Here is an 18,899-nt window from a genome sequence, read left to right on the forward strand (position 1 = left end):
TTCAGTCCGACTCTGCCACCGGCCGGAAAGTGGCCCCGTGACGTCATTGGAACGCGCCGCGCGCCGACCCGGAAGCGCGCCGCGGCGAGCTGCTGGGTTTCCATGGGAACCGCGAGGCGCGTCTCGCTGGGGTCCCGGACTCCTAACGGCTCCGTGAGCGCGGTTGGCGGGGGCTTTGCTAGGGCGGGGTCGCGCCTCGGGTGCAGACTGTGGGTGTTTGGACCGGGGGATCTTTCCTCCGGGCGCAGGCTGGTGAAGTGCGGGGCAGGAGGAGGCGGCGAGCACAGCGGCGCCTGCATTTCAGTCTTTGAAAGCGGTAGAGTCGGTCTAATGCGGGGACCCAAAACCCAACCCCAAGAGGGGGTCTGGCCCACAGGGTCCTTCTGGGGCTAGGCCCCAGGGGCTGCCTATTTTATCTGAAAGCATCATAATGAAGGCTGGGTGGACTCCCCAAGCCCTAGGGAGCTGGGCTGCTCTTTCCAGACTGGTGATTCTGGGATGGGCAGAGGACGCAGAGGTTTAACAGCTGTGGAGTTCTTCAGAGCTCCCCTTAGCTCTGGCTTAGAGGTGAGATGTTCGTGAATAGAACTGGATCGATTTATGGGTAGTAGAGAAAGTTATTTTTACCAGGTCACAATATGGGGTAGTAAAAAGTACGAGTTTTTCATGTAAAAGGATCTGACTTCAAATCCAGGATGATATGGTGATTAAGAACACTGACTATGGAATTGCGCTGCCTGCCTTTGGTCTACTGCCTCCTGTGTGACTTACGTTTCTTTCTGTGCCTCAGTTTCCCCCATCTGTAGAGCGGGGATAATAGTACCTAATTCATAGGGTTGCAGTGAGGATTAAATGAGTCAATTCATATAAAGCACTTAGAATTGTGGTGCAAGTAAACCCTCGAGCAATGCCATCGTCGTTACTATTATTAAATTCCAGTAACCACCACTTATTAGCTTTATGACCTTGGGTATTCTTTCTCAACCCCTCTGAACCAGTTTTATTACCTCTGCAAGGTTATTGTGAGGACTAAAATAAACAATATATATAAAACACATGTTTATCGAATTGTTGGTAAGTCAACAAGTGTTAAATATATCCATGCTCCAATATCAGCCTTAAAACAATAAGGCAACTCTTTAGCACCAAACTCTTTGGCTCTATTAAGGAGATTTTTACTTTAAGCCTTGAATTTCCTCTGCTCTATAATCTTACGGGCTAAGCAGTCCCAGTGGATACCATGAAATATCATGTCTGACCAAAGTCATAAGCAGGACAGATAATTCAAACGAAATAGAGGAAGAGGAGATGAAGAAAGGGAGTATAGATGGTCTAGACTACTTGAGTCATAGCAACTTCTTTGGGTTCTGTGAACTAGCCTTCACACAATCAAAAAATGACCTGTATGGGCTAGACAGCTGAAGATGCAGGTATTGGTGCATTTGTACTCATTCTGAACAAACTGAAATATGGCTTTACTGTAGGTTTTTTTTTCATGGTTTCTAAGTAGTCTGCTCCCTTCTCTGTTTTCAAGGTTGCTAGGATGAACAGGAGCCACACTACATTTTATTATCTGTGGTTATTATTAAGTTGCATCTCTGGTCCTTCCCTCTGTCGCTTTGGCTGCAGCTGTGTCCTTCCAAAGCCCTTTAGGGCTCCCTCTGATCTTGTATCCAGTGGCCATCCCTCATTTCCCCCGACTACCCATCAGGTTCTTCTTCATTGTCCACGGGTGTTGTGTATGTTCCATTACAGACTTTGATCACTGTCATCACTGCCTTTGGGAGTGCCAGGAATTTTCCCACATACCAGCAACCAGTCACTTTTCTTCTTGTCAGGAGAACACATCCTTGGGGGAATATTGCAAAAGGGAAGACTTTGGGGCTGGGTTTAGGGCAGTCTCCTAGTCCTGCCCGTCCCTTGGTGGGTGCCCTGGGCAAAGGTGTACACCTCCCGCCTGGACTGAGCGCTCCTCTCAACTCTCGGCGCCGTCGTCATGCTGAGCTGCCTCTTCCTCCTGAAGGCCCTTCTTGCTCTTGGGTCCCTGACATCCTGGGTGGCTGCAGGAGAGCATGGTGAGCTATTATTTGGGGTCCCCGACCAACAGTAACAGACAGTGACCAAGAAGAAGACCTCCCCTGTCTCTTCCTGGAGTGAGAGTCCTCTTTGTGGAGATGGTCATCTCTGTAGGACAGGACTGGATGCATAGCTTCTCAGGACAGCCGGAATAGGTCTTCCTGGCTTTCTCTACCCTCTGGACAAGGAGGTAGGCCTTCCAGCCTGGCTTAGTAGAGGTTCTGGCTTTTCCCTAGAGCTCCTTAAATGTGAACAGGATCCCGCCAACCTTTCCCTCTCTTTATCTGCGAAGTGGCCCGACATTCAGTAGTGGTGGGCAAGTGTCAGGGGTTGTGTGAGGGGAGGGGACAGCAGTGGGAGAGCTATCTTGGATAGGAATGTTGGCAGAGGCTGAAGAGCCTTGAAGTGCTCGGCTTCCATTCCCCGTTTCTTGAGGCTTAGCGGGTCACCTCAACCTCGTGGGACATCTTTTGCAGTGAAAGCAGGAGAATGCCCTCCTGATAAGCACCCGTGCAGAGAGCTGTGCCAGGGGGATGAGTCGTGTCCTGCTGGGCAAAAGTGCTGCAGCACCGGCTGCAGTCGTGTCTGCCGAGGAGGCCTTCCAAAAGGTATGTTGGCTGGAGGGGCACAATCCAGGTGTGCTCTCTGACCTTGCCTCTGGGGTAGAAAGACCCGGAGAGCCTCCTACCTCCTAGATGGGCTCTGGAAATGGAGCTTGTCTGCAGCATCTCTCCCCGGTTTGGGGGTTTCTTCTTTAATCATGCAACCCCCAGCTCTTTGTCCTCTATCAGAAAAGAAGACACACTGATGATCTCTGCCTTTTATTTGCACTCAGGGCTCCCATGAAGGCTGGGGGGCCAAACTGTGAGGGGGAGCCTGTTAGAGGTAGTGATCACAAGAGTAGATCTCAAGCCAGGGAGACTTTTCTTGCTGCAAATAAGCCATAAGCCACTCTTTGTAAGCGTTAAGCTTTTAAGCCACAATTTCCTCACCTGTAAAATGGGGGATAATGGTTTGTACTCTTGGGATTGTTATGAGGATCAAATGAGAGGTTCCTGTCACAAGGCGAACTCAGTAAATGTGAGCTCTCATCATTGTTATTGTCTTTGCCTTAGCACCAGGGTTGAGTGTCCTAAAGAAGCTCAGGTCTTCCTTCCTTTCTTTGATTGTCCCTTTTGCTAAATCTGTGGGAGCCATCGGTAGATAGATAGATAGATAGATAGCCTCTCTCTCTCTCTCTCTCTCTTTTTGTGTGTGGCTGTCTCCCTTTTTCCCTGCAGGGAGGAAAGGAGATTGTCCCAGGGCTGTTCGGAAACAATCCTGCTTCCAAAGGTGCGTCACTGATGAGACTTGTCCAGGTACAGAGAAATGCTGCACGTTTGGCTGCAACAGGCGCTGTGTGGTCCCAGTCACTAAACCCAAGCTGGGTAAGAAATATTGCCCTGGGCGTTCCTGGGCTCGCTGGCCTGCCGTCTCCTTTCTCAAATAAGCCCACACCATACTATTACTGGTTTTTCCTTACTTTGAGCCACAATAATTGCCTGCCAAGTTCTGAGAAACTTAAGAACAAACAAAGCACAGACAAAAGGTACCCCAGCCAGGATGATCGGTGGCATGGGATCCAGGCAGGCAGAGGAGGCTGCCAGCAGGGAGATCTGTGGCTTGCGGCACTTTCTGCTCTTGTGCTTGCCTCCTCCCCTGGCTCCTGAGAGGCCTCCAAAAAGTATTAGAAATTGACAGTGTCTCTCCGTGGCTTGTTCCTTCTCATGTCCCTGTTGTTTCCAGATTTTTATGGTTAATTTTGCTTGTTTGTGCTTCCAAATAAATTTTATTATGATATTGTTTCGCACTACCCCCCTGCCTGAAAATATGGAAGCTGCTTTTTTTTAGAGAGATGTTAGATATATAAATTAATTTCAGGGAGGCACCTGGGTGGCTCAGTGGGTTAAGTGTTCGCCTTTGGCTCAGGTCATGATCTCAGGGTCCTGAGATCGAGCCCCATGTTGGATCCCTGCTCAGCAGGGAGTCTGCTTCTCCCTCTCCCTCTGCCCCTTGCCCTGCTCTTGCTTGCTCTCTCACTGTTTCTCTCTCAAATTAATAAATAAAATCTTAAAAAATTAACTTAGGGACAACAGACATTTTTATGTTGAATCTTTATGTCTTTGCATTGTCAAGATATGTTTGGTGTATTTCAGGGTGTTTTATAGTTTTAAAATACTTCTTGATAAGTTAATGCCTAAGTTTTATTTTTTCTTCACTGCATTAAATCGGGTCTTACATCACACCTTCCATTATGTTTCCTAAAGAAACTGGAACCATTCTCTGTGAGTGCATGTGGCAGCTATTCCAGTAGAAAAGCTTATATTTTGGTCATCAGAGAGCTGGGTTCAAGCTCCCCAGCTCCCCAGGCTCCCCAGTTACCGGCCGGCAGGTCCCTGGTCAAGTGTCTTCTGCTTCCCTGGGCCACATTTCCCTTCTCTGTCAAATGGAAAGAATAAGCCTTGGACGTTGTAGTAAAGGTTCAAAGTACGGAAAGTGTTTAGCCCTCAGTGGACATTGGCTTCCTTCCTGTTGCCTGCTAAGTTGGGCTTCCTCAGGAGTGCGGTTGCTAACCAGCCCCTTTTATCAAGAACCAGGATCGCTTTCTCCTCCTTGGACCTCTTCATCTTGGAGACTCTGGAACTCCGCAGCATGTGTCCGCCTCTTTCCTCCCAACCAGACCTCACCAGGGAGCAGCCCCTTCCCTGGAGCCCGTGGGGCTGTCTCTGTCTGGCTTCAGCAGCTCGCTCGGGCACCCTGCCCATAAGAGAGAATAGAGGGTTGTCTTCCTTGCCAGGACTCTTTTGGCCCAGTTTTGGAACCAGAGCCTGGGAACTTGTGTCAGGCCAGTCACTCACCGCCAGCCTGCAGGGCCCAGCACAGTCTTCCAGTGTGTGAAGCTGATGGCCGAGTGACAGGGGCTGAGGGACAGGCTGGCACCCAGGCCAGGCCCTTTGTGAGCAGCTCTGAGCCCTGGCCAGGCCAAACAGTGGGATGGTCAGGTCGCCCGAGGGCTTGGGGCAGACACTGGGACCTGCCCCGTGTGGCCTCTCTGGTCCTGGCCTTTGTCTCTGTAAAGTGGAGATAAGTGTACTTACCTCAAAGAGTGATAATGTCCTTTGGGCAGCTAGAACAGGATACCATGGACTGGGTGGTTTATAAATAAAAGAAATTTATGTCTTAAATTCTAGAGGCTGAGCAGTCCAAGGTTAAGATGCCAGCATATTCAGTGTCTGGGGAAAGCCAGCTTCCTGGTTCATAGACTGCCATGTCTTCCCCGCGAGCTCACACGGTGGATGGGTGCAGTGCAGGCAGTGTCCTCTTCATGGGGGCTCCCCTCTCACGACCTCGTCACCTCCCAAAGCCCCCATCTCCTAAACCCATCACACTGGGGGTCTGTATCATACACTTTGGAAGAACTTATTATTTATTTATTTATTTAAAGGATTCTCTATATTTCTATGACAGAGAGACAGCAAGAGAGGAAACACGAGCCCGGGGAGCAGGAGAGGGAGAAGCAGGCTTCCCGCTGAGCAGGGAGCCTGATGTGGGACTCAATCCCACGACCCTGGGATCACGACCCGAGCCGAAGGTAGATGCTCAATGATTGAGCCACCCAGGTGTCCCAAGAAATGTCTTTAAAAAGCCTTTAGAAAACCTGCCAAATAACATTCAGCAGCTTGTGCTGTGATGCCCAGCTTCTCTCTGTTCAGATTCCCTCCCCACCATCCCAAGTCTGACCTTTCTGTCCACGCCCCCACTTTCTCCCTTGCTCACTACCTATTGAGCCTCTGCCTGGCTGGCATACATGTTCCGTGGTGAGCAAGGCCGCCGTGGTTAAAAATATTGGGCACCAACCGTGATGAGGGCTGCAAAGGGACATCAAAGCGAGCTGGAGAGGAGGTGTCCTTTCTTTCTTTTCTTTTCTTTCTTTCTTTTTTTTTTTTTTTTTAAGATCTATTTATTCTTTTTTTTTTTTAAAGATTTTATTTTATTTTATTTGACAGACAGAGATTACAAGCAGGCAGAGAGGCAGGCAGAGAGAGAGAGAGGAGGAAGCAGGCTCCCTGCTGAGCAGAGAGCCTGATGCGGGGCTCGATCCCAGAACCCTGGGATCATGACCTGAGCTGAAGGCAGAGGCTTTAACCCACTGAGCCACCCAGGTGCCCCAGATTCTATTTATTCTCGACAGAGAGAGATCACGAGTAGGCAGAGAGGCAGGCAGAGAGAGAGGAAGGGAAGCAGGCTCCCCACCGAGCAGAGAGCCTGAAGTGGGGCTCGATCCCAGCACCCTGAGATCATGACCCGAGCCAAAGGCAGAGGCTAGGAGGTGTCCTTTCACCCTGGAGGATGAGCGGGAGCTGCCCCGGCCAAGGCTGGGAGTAGGGAGGAGCTCACTGTCTCAAGGGAGTGAAAGGAGGTCAGTGGGGTGGGAGGAAAGGGAAAGAGAAGGAAGGGGCTCCACTTTGGGAGAGTCCAGATTTCCGGTTAGTCTCCAGGACTTCTGTCTAAAGCTTTGTTCTAAACGCACTGGGAAGCCTCTGTGGGGCTAGTAAAAGCAGGGAAGTGAGGCCCAGTCTGGTTTTCATTTTACTTTATTAAAAAAAATCTTTCTGGGGTGCCTGGGTGGCTCAGTGGGTTAAGCCTCTGCCTTCGGCTCAGGTCATGATCCCAGAGTTCTGGGATCAAGCCCCGCATCGGGCTCTCTGCTCAGCAGGGGGCCTGCTTGCTCCTCTCTCTCTCTCTGCCTGCCTCTCTGACTACTTGTGATCTCTCCCTCTCTGTCAAATAAATAAATAAAATCTTCAAAAAAAATCTTTTAAAAAAGATTTCTTTATTAGGAGACGAAAAGTAAAGATTTGTTTATTTATTAGAGAGAGAGAGAGAGAGAGAGAGAGAAGGAGCACTGGAGGGGCAGAGGGAGAGGGAAAAACAGACTCCCTGTTGAGCAGGGAGCTACCCAGTCTCCCTGTGAGTGAGTTCCAGCTCTTGTTCTTGGGTAATCCTCGTGGACTGTAGGGAATTACAATGATGTGGCTTGAAGGACCACATCATCGGTCCTGGTGTCAGAGCTGGGAATTTGGGACCCAGTTCTGCCACCATTGACCACAGGCCAGTCCTGCTCCTTTTCCGGATGTCTGGCTGTCTGGCTGGCTGGCTGGCTGTTTGCAAGAGGAGGTATGATGGCTCAGAGGGCCCATCTTGGCTTAAGAAGTTTTGAGATTTCACTTTTCTATCAACATCACTGTCCTTCTCTCAAATATAGTGGAAGGTTAGAGCTGGGGCAACAGTAAAGCCCATGTCTGAGTATTTCCTGGGTGTCAGGTTTTTATTCCCCTTTTTTGTGTGTGATAGCTTGGGTCTTGGGATAGGGGCATATATAAAGAGTGGGGATGACCATTCCCATTCTGCCTCTCATTCCTCTTTCTCATCCTGGTTAGATTCCTGGTTAGATAACCATGAGGTGCCTGGAAACCATGTGGCATGAGGAACTGAGCTTACCTAGTTTGGGAAACCTGAGACAATGAGAGGCAGAGGGTCTTGTCTGGGATCATGGTGCTAGCCATGTTTTCACAAGGTTTCTGGGCATAGGACAAGGACTGATGGACATCCAGATTTCGGTTGCGTATAAAGTGTTAAAAGTGGGGTGCCCAAGTGGCTTAGTTGGTTAAGCAGCTACTCTTGATTTTGGCTCAGGTTGCGGTCTCAGGGTTGTGAGATGGACCCCTGCATCAGGCTCTGTGCTCAGCACAGAGTCTGCTTGAGATTCTCTCTCTCTCTCTCTTCCCCCCTCTGCCTCTCCCACGTGTGCTCTCTCTCCCTCTCTCTTTAAAATAAATAGATAAATGAATCTTAAAAATTGTAAGGATGGCATAGTCTGGCTTGGAGGCCATCAGCTCCAGTGTTTGAGCTGAGAGTAGGGAATTATTTGGCAGGAATTCATGGGGGATGCAGTGGTGGCCATGGTGGGTACTGGTCAAAGGGCATGTGCTCTGACCCTCAGGGCTTCAGCCTGTTCCCGAAGAGTCCCTTCACAGTGTCTACTATTTGACAAAACTCCAGGGACCTCAAGGAAGTCTAGCCTGGAAGAGAGTAGAGGTTTCTCCGTGCCTGGTCCTGGGGATGAGGAGGAGCAGAGCGCTCCTGGCATTAGTTACTTCAGGACCGCGCTCAGCAAAATGGTGACATCTGGGAAGGGTGCTTCTCTGTGTAGCTCCACAAGAAGTTATATTGCTATGTTTTTCGCAGGAGAGATTTTTTTTTTTTTTTATGCCCAGCCTTCTCAACTGTGGGATGAAAGGCTTTGTTCTTTGTTAAATAGATTTTAGTGTTTGTCAAGTAGGTGCGGAGGTGTGGAAAGGCACATCTGGCAATTAGCGTGACCATGTGTTCTGGATAAAAAATCAGATTCGATGTGTTCTGACAATGGCAGAGATTCTTTGAAATAGGGACTGTTCAGGAAAATCCCGTGATGCCGGGTTATTAGACCCTGACTGTCAGCTGCACATAGCCTCCTGGGAGGCCAGCACTGGCTTTTTTCCATCATGGCGGACTTCCCAGAGCCAGCCATATGCAATTGTACTTACATGTCCCAACTCAGAGGCACTGGGCCAGTCCTGCTTCGGTTTTCCACAATGCCTTTAATAGCCTGTCGCTTCTTTTCTCCACTTAAAGAAGCTGAAATAAACACTGAGATGAATGAGTCATGGTGAGGCAGTTTGGTTTGGATGTGGGTTCCTAGGGTGTGCCTGCTCCAGGGGACCTGGCCCGGGGCCTGCGTGTTTTAAGGATGGTGTAGTACAAAGAGTGCTTCTTGCTTGCAAACTGAGAGGCTGAGTTTTGTCCTGCTTTGCCACTGACTCACTCTGTCGTTCTGGGCAAACCCCTTCTCTTCTCTGAGTGTCGCTATCTTCAGAGGGGTCGTGAAGGGACACATGGTGGATGTGCCTGGCTGTAGGCAACAGAAAATTAACAAAAGAGGGGTTCCTTTTTTCCTCGCATAACAAGAAGTCCTGAAGTGGGGACCAAGGCTGGATGGTGGCTCCACGATACCGAGGATGAGGTTACTTTTTTTTCCTTCCCCTTTGCCTTCCTTGGCTTCGTCATACTTGTTGCCTCGTGGTTGAAAGAAGATGGCTCTACCTCCCTGGGTTAGCTCTGTCTTTGCACTGGAAGAAAGAGAAGTCAGGGCGCAGGTGGAAAGGTGCAGTAGCCGGGTCAAGAATGCACAAGTTTTTCCAGCTTCTGTCCTGGTTTGTGGCCACTCCTAGTTACAAGGTAACTTGGGGAAGCAAAGTTTCGCAGCTGGCTGGGCTCACTGCCTCTCCAAACATAACTGTGGTTTCATTAGCAAGTGCTTCAGTTGTCCACGGCTGTATAACAAATACTTCCCAAACTTAGTGGCTCAAAATAACAACAGTTGCCTCTTTCCCTTGGCTGTTTGGGTTGGCGGGGCTCACCTGGGCCGTTCTTCTGCCCACACGGCAAAGCTAGGACACTCATCCAGCTGCGTGCAGCTGGGAGCCCAGCGGGGAACTTGACAGTGGCTGGACCGGGCGGGATGCGTCTCTTCATCCAGCTTCTCTCTCTTTGGGGCATCTCACCATTCTGGAGTTGAGCTCAAGCTTCTTCATGGCATAGCGGCTGGTTTCCAAGGCGGGGGTGTTTTAAGGGGACAAACCCCTATCAAGCCTCTGCTTGCATCACGCTTGCTGGTGTCCTCTTCGTCAAAGCAAGACACACAGTCCAGCCCAGAGACCATATGGGAGGTGTGGCTCCCTGGGGGCCACTACCATAGGTGTCTACCACGGGAAGGAGGGAGGGACAGTGAATGTGGGGCTGACTGTAAGTCTGTTTGCCACAGTGGGTTAGATCTCTATAGTGTTTTCCAGATTGTGAGTCTTGAGATCACTTTAGTAGTCGATGACCAGCATTAAAAAAAAAAAAATAGAAAGAAAGAAATAGAAAGACTGGAAAGTACATATATATATGCACATAAATACATATTTTAAGCAATCATATGGATTAACATGCACAATGAAATATATATAATATAATAAAACTCAAGAGTCACAGTGAAAATATCCAGGAACACTGGGTCTGAACACCTCTGGGTCCCATGCTTTGGTTCTGTGGCAGAGTCTGGTGGTGAATGTCCTGCTGACCCCCTTCCGTGCGAGGAGCTGTGTGACAGGGACGAGTCCTGTCCCCAGGGGCATAAGTGCTGCAGTACCGGCTGTGGCCACTCATGCCGTGGAGACATTCAGGGAGGTATGTTGGCCCCTTGGGGAAGGGATTCTGAGTTTCAGGGTGGGTTGGGGAGGGGCCATCTGTGGCCTTCTGGTCTTTCCCTCCCTGGGAGGAGGCGGAGTTCTCATGCCTCCTGTCCTCCTAGACCCAGCCCAACGCCACCTCACCTCTCCTGGGGCCCAGGGGCCCGCACTGGTGTTGAAAGAACTCGGGGAAGGCAGTGAGTTAGAAGGCAAAGTCCTAAGACTGGAAGCCAGGTGGTGTGGCTTCTGGTCTTGGTTCTGCTGCTGACCAGCTCTGTAACCTCAGGGAAGCAGACTTGTCCTGAGGCAGTTTCTTCATCTGTAAGGTGAGGGAGTTGCCCGAGGTCATGGTTTTCTGACCAGATTCTTAGCAACATAGAGCATTCCTGATCCGATTTCTTTGTTTCAACAGACGTATTTTTAAACGAATCCGTATTTTTGAATGCTCCTTTTGCACCAGGCACTGTAGAACTCCAGAATTACTGGCTCAGATGTTGTTTTTAGACAACGTGTAGCTTCCCAGGTAGTGTTCAAGTTTCTGAAGATAGATTCTTGTCCTTATTATCAGGGAAGGGAGACAGATCAAGAGCTGTAATGAGTTCTGATGAGAGGAGCACTAAACCTTGTCTGGGTGGCAGACGGAGGCCTCCTGGAGGAAGGGACACTGAGAGGCCCAGCCATGGGGGGAGGGGGTGGGGAGCTCCGTGGCACTCCACGCAGCCCCACCCACAGAGGTATGGAACCCAGGGACCTCCGGGGAACTCTGTGGGAGACCATTTGAAAACTGCTGGTCCAGATTCTCTCTTATGGCCCCACTGATTCTCAGAGGCTCTAACTCCCAGGTTTCCCAGGCAGATCTTTGGTTAAGATCTGGCTACAGTCAGGGATGGATTCGTCTGGAGCCTCTGAGTCTCAGTTGCATCCAGAGTCAGTGGCGCTGACACTCCGGTCTCTACCTGTTTCTGTTGACCCCGCAGGGCGGGGTGGTGAGTGTCCACGCCTTCTGGTGGGCTTGTGCATTGTCACCTGCATGATGGATGAGAACTGCCAGGCCGGGGAAAAGTGCTGCAAGTCAGGCTGTGGCCGCTTCTGTGTCCCGCCCATTCTGCCAGCGGAACTGGCCACAAACCCCAACGGGACCCTCAGCCCTGGTTCTGCCAGAGGTGAGTCACGGCCAACCTCATTGAAAAGAGCACGCTTGACTGCTGTGTGTGGAGAGCACTGGCTTAGCTCCTTCGTAGGAGCCTTCAGAGGATCAAGACGAAGTTCTTGCCCTGGAGAGTCTGGTGGGAGAGAAAGATCCAATGCCCCAGATGGGAAACCTTTATATAGACCGCATGGGCTTCTAGGCTCTGAGTGGGTGTGGCTCCTTGGGAAGGTCTTTCTGCCAAAGTAGGATTGGATCTGGGCCCTAAAGACTAGGCAGGATGTGGCAAAGGGAGGAAAGCACAGAGAACATGCTGGACAGGTGGTCTGGTGGTGAGCAAAGGCATAAAGGTGGAATGTGTGTGACACACTTGGGGACCCGGGTCGGGATGGGGCGAGAGTGAGCTGTTTTGGTGCTAGGAGATACAAGGTTGACATCTGAGTGAGTCATCTTCACTGCCAGTTTGGACTGGATTGTCTGGGAAATGGTGCCATCCAAGGCTTTGGGGAGCCATGCATGCCCAACTTCTCTAGGGTGGGGGGAAGCCGGAGACAGGAGGGCACAAGTGTGACCTGCGGCTGCTTCTTTCTGCAGGGATCCTGGTGCCTTAGTTGTGATTTGCCCTGAGCTGCTTTGGTGATGACCGGGGGGCTTGTCCTGGCTGCCAGGAGAGAGTGATGTCCTGGAGCTGTGACCCTCCTGGGGGCTCTCATTGCCCTCTCTGCTCTGCTTCTGTTCCTGCTGTGGCCCTGAGCACGGGAAACAGAGTCGTGGGTTTGGGCAATGGTGTGCGGTACTGCTTTTCCCCAATAAAGACTGTACTGACCTTCTTGCCTGTGCTGTTGGAGGGCCAGGACGAGGAGAGAGAGCTAGGGGGTCTGAGCACGGCTGCAGGATTACGGGACTTAAGGCAACCCATCCTTTCCGAGAACACTGAAAGTGGGGGCTGCCCCGGTGGTGAGGGCGGAGGTGGGTGGGAGTCAGTCTCGGCTGATTTGCCATAGATTTCTCTCTCTCAAGCCTCGGGAGTGGGACCATCAGGGCTCTTCTTGGACCTGCTGATCTTTTAATAGAGAATGTGAGCTGGGGATGGAACTGGGTGGGAAACTAGTTTACTATAGTTTCTTGGATGGTCCCACCTTGGATCTCCTTCTCTGGGGGCCGGCCCTTGGCTCCAAGACAAGGCAGTTTGTCCCCTTCAGGTAGCTTTGCTATAGGGAAGGGTTGCCTTCAGGTTCTCAGAATATAAAAGATAAAATAAATTTTAAAAATGCATGCAAAATGGATCACGTTCTATATCCTGGAGAAATTTATGTTATCACATTATTTTGTAATGGGACACCATGAAAATAGCTAATTTAATTAGTCTTCTCTTGGTGAACATGAATCCCTGTACATATAAAGGTTGGCCTTCTCTTGCAGGCACATCTGGGGAAATTCTTTGTGGTAGAATTCTAGTTTCTCCAATAAAGCCTGATCTCCCCTCCCCCCGGAAAAGGCCCTCAATCAGTGTTTGTTGAGTGGCTGAAAGAATGAATATAATTCCCAAGTCTGTCTGTAAGGGATTTGTTGAGCTTTGAGTATTAGAAAGCCCACCAGACAGTGGCTTCGTCAATAAAGACAATCTAATTTCCTCACATCGGAGTGTGGAGAGAGGCATCCACAGTGCTAATGAGGAGACTGCTTCCTTCCTTCCCCACCAACCTCAGCGTGCTGGCTTTTGTCCTCAAGACGGTCCCCTCACGGGGACCGTTGTGCAGCCCTGGACGTCACAGCAGGAAGGTCTGTGGAAAGGGTAATGGTGAAAAGACCTTCCCCTCAAATGCTCTCTCCTTTTAATGACAGAGACCATCTTCCCTGGAAGCTGACCCCTGCCCACGTTTCCCTCGTCCTCTCATTGGCTGGAAAAGCAAATGTCTGCAAACAGGAAGGGGAAAATGTGACTTCTTAGATGAAACGTGCTTCATCCTTGAGGCGGAGGGAGGGGCCCACCTGGATTTAAAAATTGAGATTCTATTAGCAAGGAAGGAGAGAATGGGGGAGGGAAGTAATGAACCTCGTGTGCCGTACTGGGTTCAAGGGCGTATGCATTCAAAATTTGGACAGAAATTTCTAAGTAGGCAGGACTTTTATAACAAGTGCTCACCTTGAATATTGCAAAAATGATTTTTTATAATTCCCAACTCAAAAAAACAGAAAAAGGCAAGTTACAATGTAAAAAAAAAAAAAAAAAAAAACACCTTCCAGGGCACCTGGGTGACGCATTCGGTTGGGTGTCTGACTCTTAAATTCTGCTCAGGTTGTGATCTCAGGGTCGTGAGATCGAGCCCTGTGTCGGGCTCTGAGTCTGCTCAAGAGTCTCTCTCCCTGTGCCCCTCCCCCAATAAATAAATAAAACTTTAAAATTAAAAAAAATTTCCATCACTGTTGTCTTTTTGTGCCCCCTTTCCCTCTGGTTTCACACTGGCCTGTGAAATTCTGGTTTCTACTGGTTCGGAACACTCATCTCTTTGAGAAGACATGTCAGTGTTTGATCTGAAGAAGAGCGGCTAGTGTGAGCCTTGCAGTGGCCGTACTAGGGACCCTCAGGGTCCCAGGCTCATAGTGCAGGGACCTAGGAGGACCTCCCGTGTCCGTGTAATTGGCTGCTGAACAATTTGGTAGGTTCTTCTTCCATTGTTTTCCTTATCGTGTTTTTGTTTATTAAAAAAAGAGATAATACACGGACACCATCTAAAAAATTAATATGGAGAAGCTTTCAATGAAAACAGGAATCCTGGGATCTTAAAATGTGGTAGGATGATTTTCTGCTGGGTGTGGGGGTGGGGCTGGAAAGGAAGGTGTGAGTCCCAGCCCAGCTCAGGCTGAGCACCAGAGAGATGGCCCTTCCAGATCTTTCCTCTTCATCTGGGGCAGCCCACCCTGTCCACATGGGAGCAACGACATGGGGGGGGGGGGGAGGGGAGAGATTGAGAGAGAGAGAGAGAGAGAGCTCTCGAGAGCAGGCGCATGAACCAAAGGGTTGAATTTGTTTTTGTTTGATTGTGTTGGAGTTGGAGGTCAAAGGTTGAGATGGGGCCAAATTCCGTTTCTCCCTCCCCCTCGTCTGGGCCTTTCTAGGCCTCTTTTCCTACTGTTGTACCCTAAACCAAAGAAGCCATCAGAACCTGTCCCCTCAGTTGAAGACCATTTCAGCCTCAGGCCTGGGGAAGCAGATCTCAGAGGGCCCTTCTATTACAGATGCCCTAACCTTGCACCCTGAAATTAGCTCTGACCAGAATGAAAAACCACAACCACGCCCCTCCCCAATCTTAGCTTCCTGCTGGCTCACCTTGGGGGTTGAAATCTGAAACCAGCTCCCTATACACAGAGGGCATGGTGAGATGAAGAAAGATCACTCCCTATCAGCAGGTGCCAGGTGCAAGGGAACTTAAACAGGACGCTTGTCTTGGGGTCCAGAAGCCAGCAGATCTCAGCACCTGACCACCTGAACCTTAACAGTTTACAGAGAGACCTTTACAGGGCTGAGTCCCATGCACCGGCCAGAGGGTCTCAACGACATCTTGATCCCTCAAGGCAACATCCTTGAAAATGGCTCCCACTATGGAAACAGTGAGTGGCGGAACATTCCAAGGACAGGGGATGGGGAGGAACCCCCAACTGCTCAGGGCCAGCTTGCAGGTCAAGTGGCAGTCATGTCCTCTCCATGACCTCCTCCGACCCTTCTGCCCAGTGGGCAGGAATTTCTGGGGCTCTGACACATACTAGTCCTCAAACGTGAGTCCTCTAAGACCTGTTCTTTGACCAGAGTCAGTGGGTTTTGAGCTCCCCACTTCTCCATCCCTTTCCTTGACCATCAGGTGGTGGAGACCACAGGTGGCACATGTGTGTGCTGCCTCAGTGACATCATGGGCTCTGCATCCTCTCCCTGCTGCTCTTCTGGATCTTTCTCTCTGCAGAGCATAACGTCATTGGTAAGTGGGATAGGTGGGTTGAGAGGGTCAAGAGGGGTGAGGTGCAACCTGTGCCCCTGGCAAGGGGGTGTTCTTAAGGGCTACCTTCCTTTTCTTATCCAAGTTAAGCTCCCTTGTCAAGGGTGTTGGTGCTTAGAAGGCCAGCTTCCTATAGATTCCTAAGCATTGGAAAAGAATGAAGAAGCACCCCAAAGAGTTAACAGCTAACCCTTACTGAGCACCAACTATGTCCCAGGTGCTGGGCTAAGAACTGGGCTTGCACAGCGGCCCTGGCAAGTCCTGTGTCTTTCACATGAGGAAACAGAACTCACCCAAGGTCTCAAGAGTGAGTTGTGGGGCTAGTTTGTACCTCGGTCTGTATGCTTCAACAATTTTGATATTCTACTTTCTCTCGCTATAAAACGGAGGTAGGCAAGTGATTTGGGATCAACTGTGATATTTTTGGAAGTAAGGAATAGGAACAGGCAGGGGAAACTCTGGGTTCCAGTCCAGATTGGCTGCATGAGCTAGGGCGGGCTGTCTCTTTCTCTATAGGGAAAGGCAGGGAGAGAGAGAGAGGGAGAGAGGAGAGACAGGAAGGCAGAGAGAAGGAATGGTAGGGAGTGGTGGAGGACGGAGGAGGAAGGAGGGAGGGAGAAAAGAGAAGGAGAAGGGCACACAGAGAGACAAACATTAGTTCCTCAAGAGTCACAGTCCCTTCCAGCCCTGAGACCCTGTGTCTGGCAGAGCAGGTCCCAGGTGGGAGGAGCTTGGCCCTGGATATCTGTGACCTATTCACACTCTCCCTTTCATGCTTTCTCATTCATATTCTGGTCACTCTGCCATCCTGGTCCTACGGACCGGCCATCAGATAGCAGCTCTTGAATTATTTTCTTCCAAGAGTGACCTTGGGTCCCCGCTCCCGCCTGAGCCAGGACCTTGCGCAACCAAGAGGGGGAAATGAAATGCAGTTTGTGAGAGGGGACAGAGCCCAGACTCTGAAGATGCGGGGCGGGTATTCAGCGAGGGTTCAAGGTCTATTTGGAGCGGTGGGGAGCTCAGATGCTGGGCTCAGCTGTTTTGGGGACGCTTGTGGGAACAACAATGGGCAGGGATTTTGAGTGGAAAGAATTCTTGGCTGGGTGCCTTTACTCTTAGAGCCACCAGAGGGCAGCAGAGGCCTAAGTCATAGACCGCTTCCAGGCGAGAGAAATGCAAGGATTGGTACTCTAGAAGCTTAGTTAAGGGGAAAGTTCAGTATTGTCTGAGTTCCTCCCAGATTTTTCCAGTCACTCTGAGAAAAAGTTAGACTTTTTTTCCGGAGCCCTACTGAATTGCGCTTTATTAATTCCGAGACCTAACATTATGCTCTCCCTTTTTATGCCTTGTGGAATGATCCTGCCCTTTAGGTAACCCTCTCCTTGGGGACATGATCACATTGTATCAGTGTTTCTTGCACAAAGTCGCAGGTCAGGAGAAAGTTTCCCTCTGGCCATGAGCCATTCTGAGAATGGGCAGGGAAGTGACATACCTGGCCTCTGAATTTCCCTCTGAAATGAGAGATTCCTCCCTCAGACATTCCCTCTGAATCGGCCCCGGTGAAAAAGTGCTTTCCAGAGCCGAAGTTTCTTTTTTTTTTTTTTTTTGGAAAAAAGATTTTATTTATTTATTAATTTATTTATTTTTAATTTTTTATTTTTTATAAACATATGTTTTTATCCCCAGGGGTACAGGTCTGTGAATCACCAGGTTTACACACTTCACAGCACTCACCAAAGCACATACCCTCCCCAGTGTCCATGGAAGTGGTGATGCAACATGGGGGCTTAAGTGGGTAGGAGAAGAATAAATGAAACAAGATGGGATTGGGAGGGAGACAAACCATAAGTGACTCTTAATCTCACGAAGTTTCATTTTTGCCTTGGTTACTGGGGAGCCAAGAGTTGGGTTTTGCAGTGAAGCCTGGGTTTGAATCTGGACCCTTTTGCTGCGTATTAGCTCTGTGAAAAATGAGCGAGGACAATCCCATTATCACGTTACCCACCTCCCAGGACTGCTGAGTATATATGTATATATAAAGTTAGAAAGCACTTAGCACAGAGCCTGACACAAAGGCACATCCAGTGATGGTTATTCACATTTTCTTGAAAAAACGAATCTCTTCGTGATCACCCTCTTTTCTTACTCTCGTGGTTCTCTTCTACTTTTGAATGTCCTCAGCCTCTAGAAGTCCAATGCGCTATCCATTGCGCCACGGAGCCACCACCTTCTCTTCTACTTTTGGTGTAATGATTTCCAGTTTCCTGTTTCCTGTTCCTCCAGTCCTGTTCAGCAGATGGTGTGGTACACATACAGGAGAGGTTAGCATATGTGGAACGCTTGGGCAGAAAGAAGCTTCTGGAGCAACGCTGTCCAAGAGAAATATAATGCAAACCACCTGTGTAACGTCAAGATTTCTAGTGGCCAAATTAAAAAAGTAAAAAGTTCGGTGTCCCCTCAAAAAGTTAAACACCGAGTTACCATAGGACCCAGGGATTCTGCTCTCAGGTCTATAACTAAATGAATGGAAAACAGGTGTTCAAATCAAAACATGTACACAAATGTTCACAGAAGGCCCTTTGCGATAGTCAGAAGGTGGAAGCAGCACAGTTGCCCATCAGGGCATAGGATCAACAGATAAATGGATCCATGGATAAACAAAACAGAATGCAGCCTAGCCCTCCAACGTAGTAGTCTTCAGACACGGAAAGGAATGAAGTATTGACTCTTGCTACAGCACGACGAGCCTTGCAAACACTGCGCTCAGGGAACGAAGCCGGACACGAAAGGTCATCTCCTGTATGCTTCCGTTCATAAGAACAGTCTAGGACAGGCAGATCCACACAGACAGAAAGCAGAAGAGAGGTTGCCAGAGGCTGGTTTTAGAACAGAACTACCTGAGGGGGCTTGTCAACGTGCAGATTCCCAAATTCCATCCCAGATGTTTTGGCTCAGTAGGTGAAGGGTGGCGTGGGCCAAAGAAACTGCTGGTTTTATTATTATTATTATTTTTTTAAAAGATTTTATTTATTTATTTGACAGAGAGATCTCAAGTAGGCAGAGAGGCAGGCAGACTCCCTGCTGAGCAGAGAGCCTGATGTGGGGCTGGATCCCAGGACTCTCAGATCATGACCCGAGCTGAAGGCAGAGGCTTAATCCACTGAGCCACCCAGGTGCCCCTATTTTATTATTTTTTAAAGCTTTTATTTATTTATGAGAGAGAGAGAGAGAGAGAGAAAGAGAGAGAGAGACAGCACAAGTAGGGAGCCTGCGGTGGGTCTCGATCCCAGGACCCTATAATCATGACCTGAGCCAAAGCCAGACGCTTAACCGAGCCACGTAGGTGCCCCAATAGACATGATTTTTAAAAAC

General features: G+C 49.6%; 1 protein-coding gene and 1 long non-coding RNA gene across 8 annotated transcripts; both read left to right on the plus strand.

The window, feature by feature from the left end:
* The first annotated feature begins 5 nt into the window (after positions 1-5).
* WFDC3 (WAP four-disulfide core domain 3) lies at positions 6-12,366 on the plus strand. 7 transcript variants are annotated; one of them, XM_032350517.1, is made up of 7 exons: positions 104-153; positions 1,756-2,075; positions 2,553-2,684; positions 3,357-3,503; positions 10,255-10,386; positions 11,366-11,551; positions 12,130-12,366. In XM_032350517.1, the coding sequence occupies exons 2-7, from the start codon at positions 1,997-1,999 to the stop codon at positions 12,144-12,146; spliced, it is 693 nt and encodes a 230-aa protein (XP_032206408.1). In that variant the 5' UTR covers positions 104-153; positions 1,756-1,996; the 3' UTR covers positions 12,147-12,366. The 7 variants fall into 7 exon arrangements, with proteins under 7 accessions (XP_032206404.1, XP_032206410.1, XP_032206408.1 ...); XM_032350514.1 differs by lacking the exon at positions 104-153 and adding an exon at positions 220-567; XM_032350515.1 differs by lacking the exon at positions 104-153 and adding an exon at positions 220-567 and having other exon boundaries at positions 1,839-2,075.
* Positions 12,367-13,955: 1,589 nt separating this feature from the next.
* On the plus strand, positions 13,956-18,494 carry LOC116596430. The gene is made up of 3 exons (XR_004288114.1): positions 13,956-14,195; positions 15,396-15,509; positions 17,709-18,494. It is a non-coding gene; the product is annotated as an uncharacterized LOC116596430 (long non-coding RNA).
* Positions 18,495-18,899: the final 405 nt, after the last annotated feature.

The sequence above is a fragment of the Mustela erminea genome, chromosome 7 (genome assembly GCF_009829155.1).
Source record: "Mustela erminea isolate mMusErm1 chromosome 7, mMusErm1.Pri, whole genome shotgun sequence".
NCBI lineage: Eukaryota > Metazoa > Chordata > Mammalia > Carnivora > Mustelidae > Mustela > Mustela erminea.

What these genes read in the sequence shown, in the direction of transcription:
- WFDC3 (XM_032350519.1), top strand. Translation starts at nt 103, where the DNA reads ATGGGAACCGCGAGGCGCGTCTCGCTGGGGTCCCGGACTCCTAACGGC. An exon ending in AGTCACTAAACCCAAGCTGG is followed by an intron (nt 3,504 to 10,254) that starts GTAAGAAATATT and finishes GTTCTGTGGCAG; the next exon opens with AGTCTGGTGGTGAATGTCCT. An exon ending in CCGTGGAGACATTCAGGGAG is followed by an intron (nt 10,387 to 11,365) that starts GTATGTTGGCCC and finishes TTGACCCCGCAG; the next exon opens with GGCGGGGTGGTGAGTGTCCA.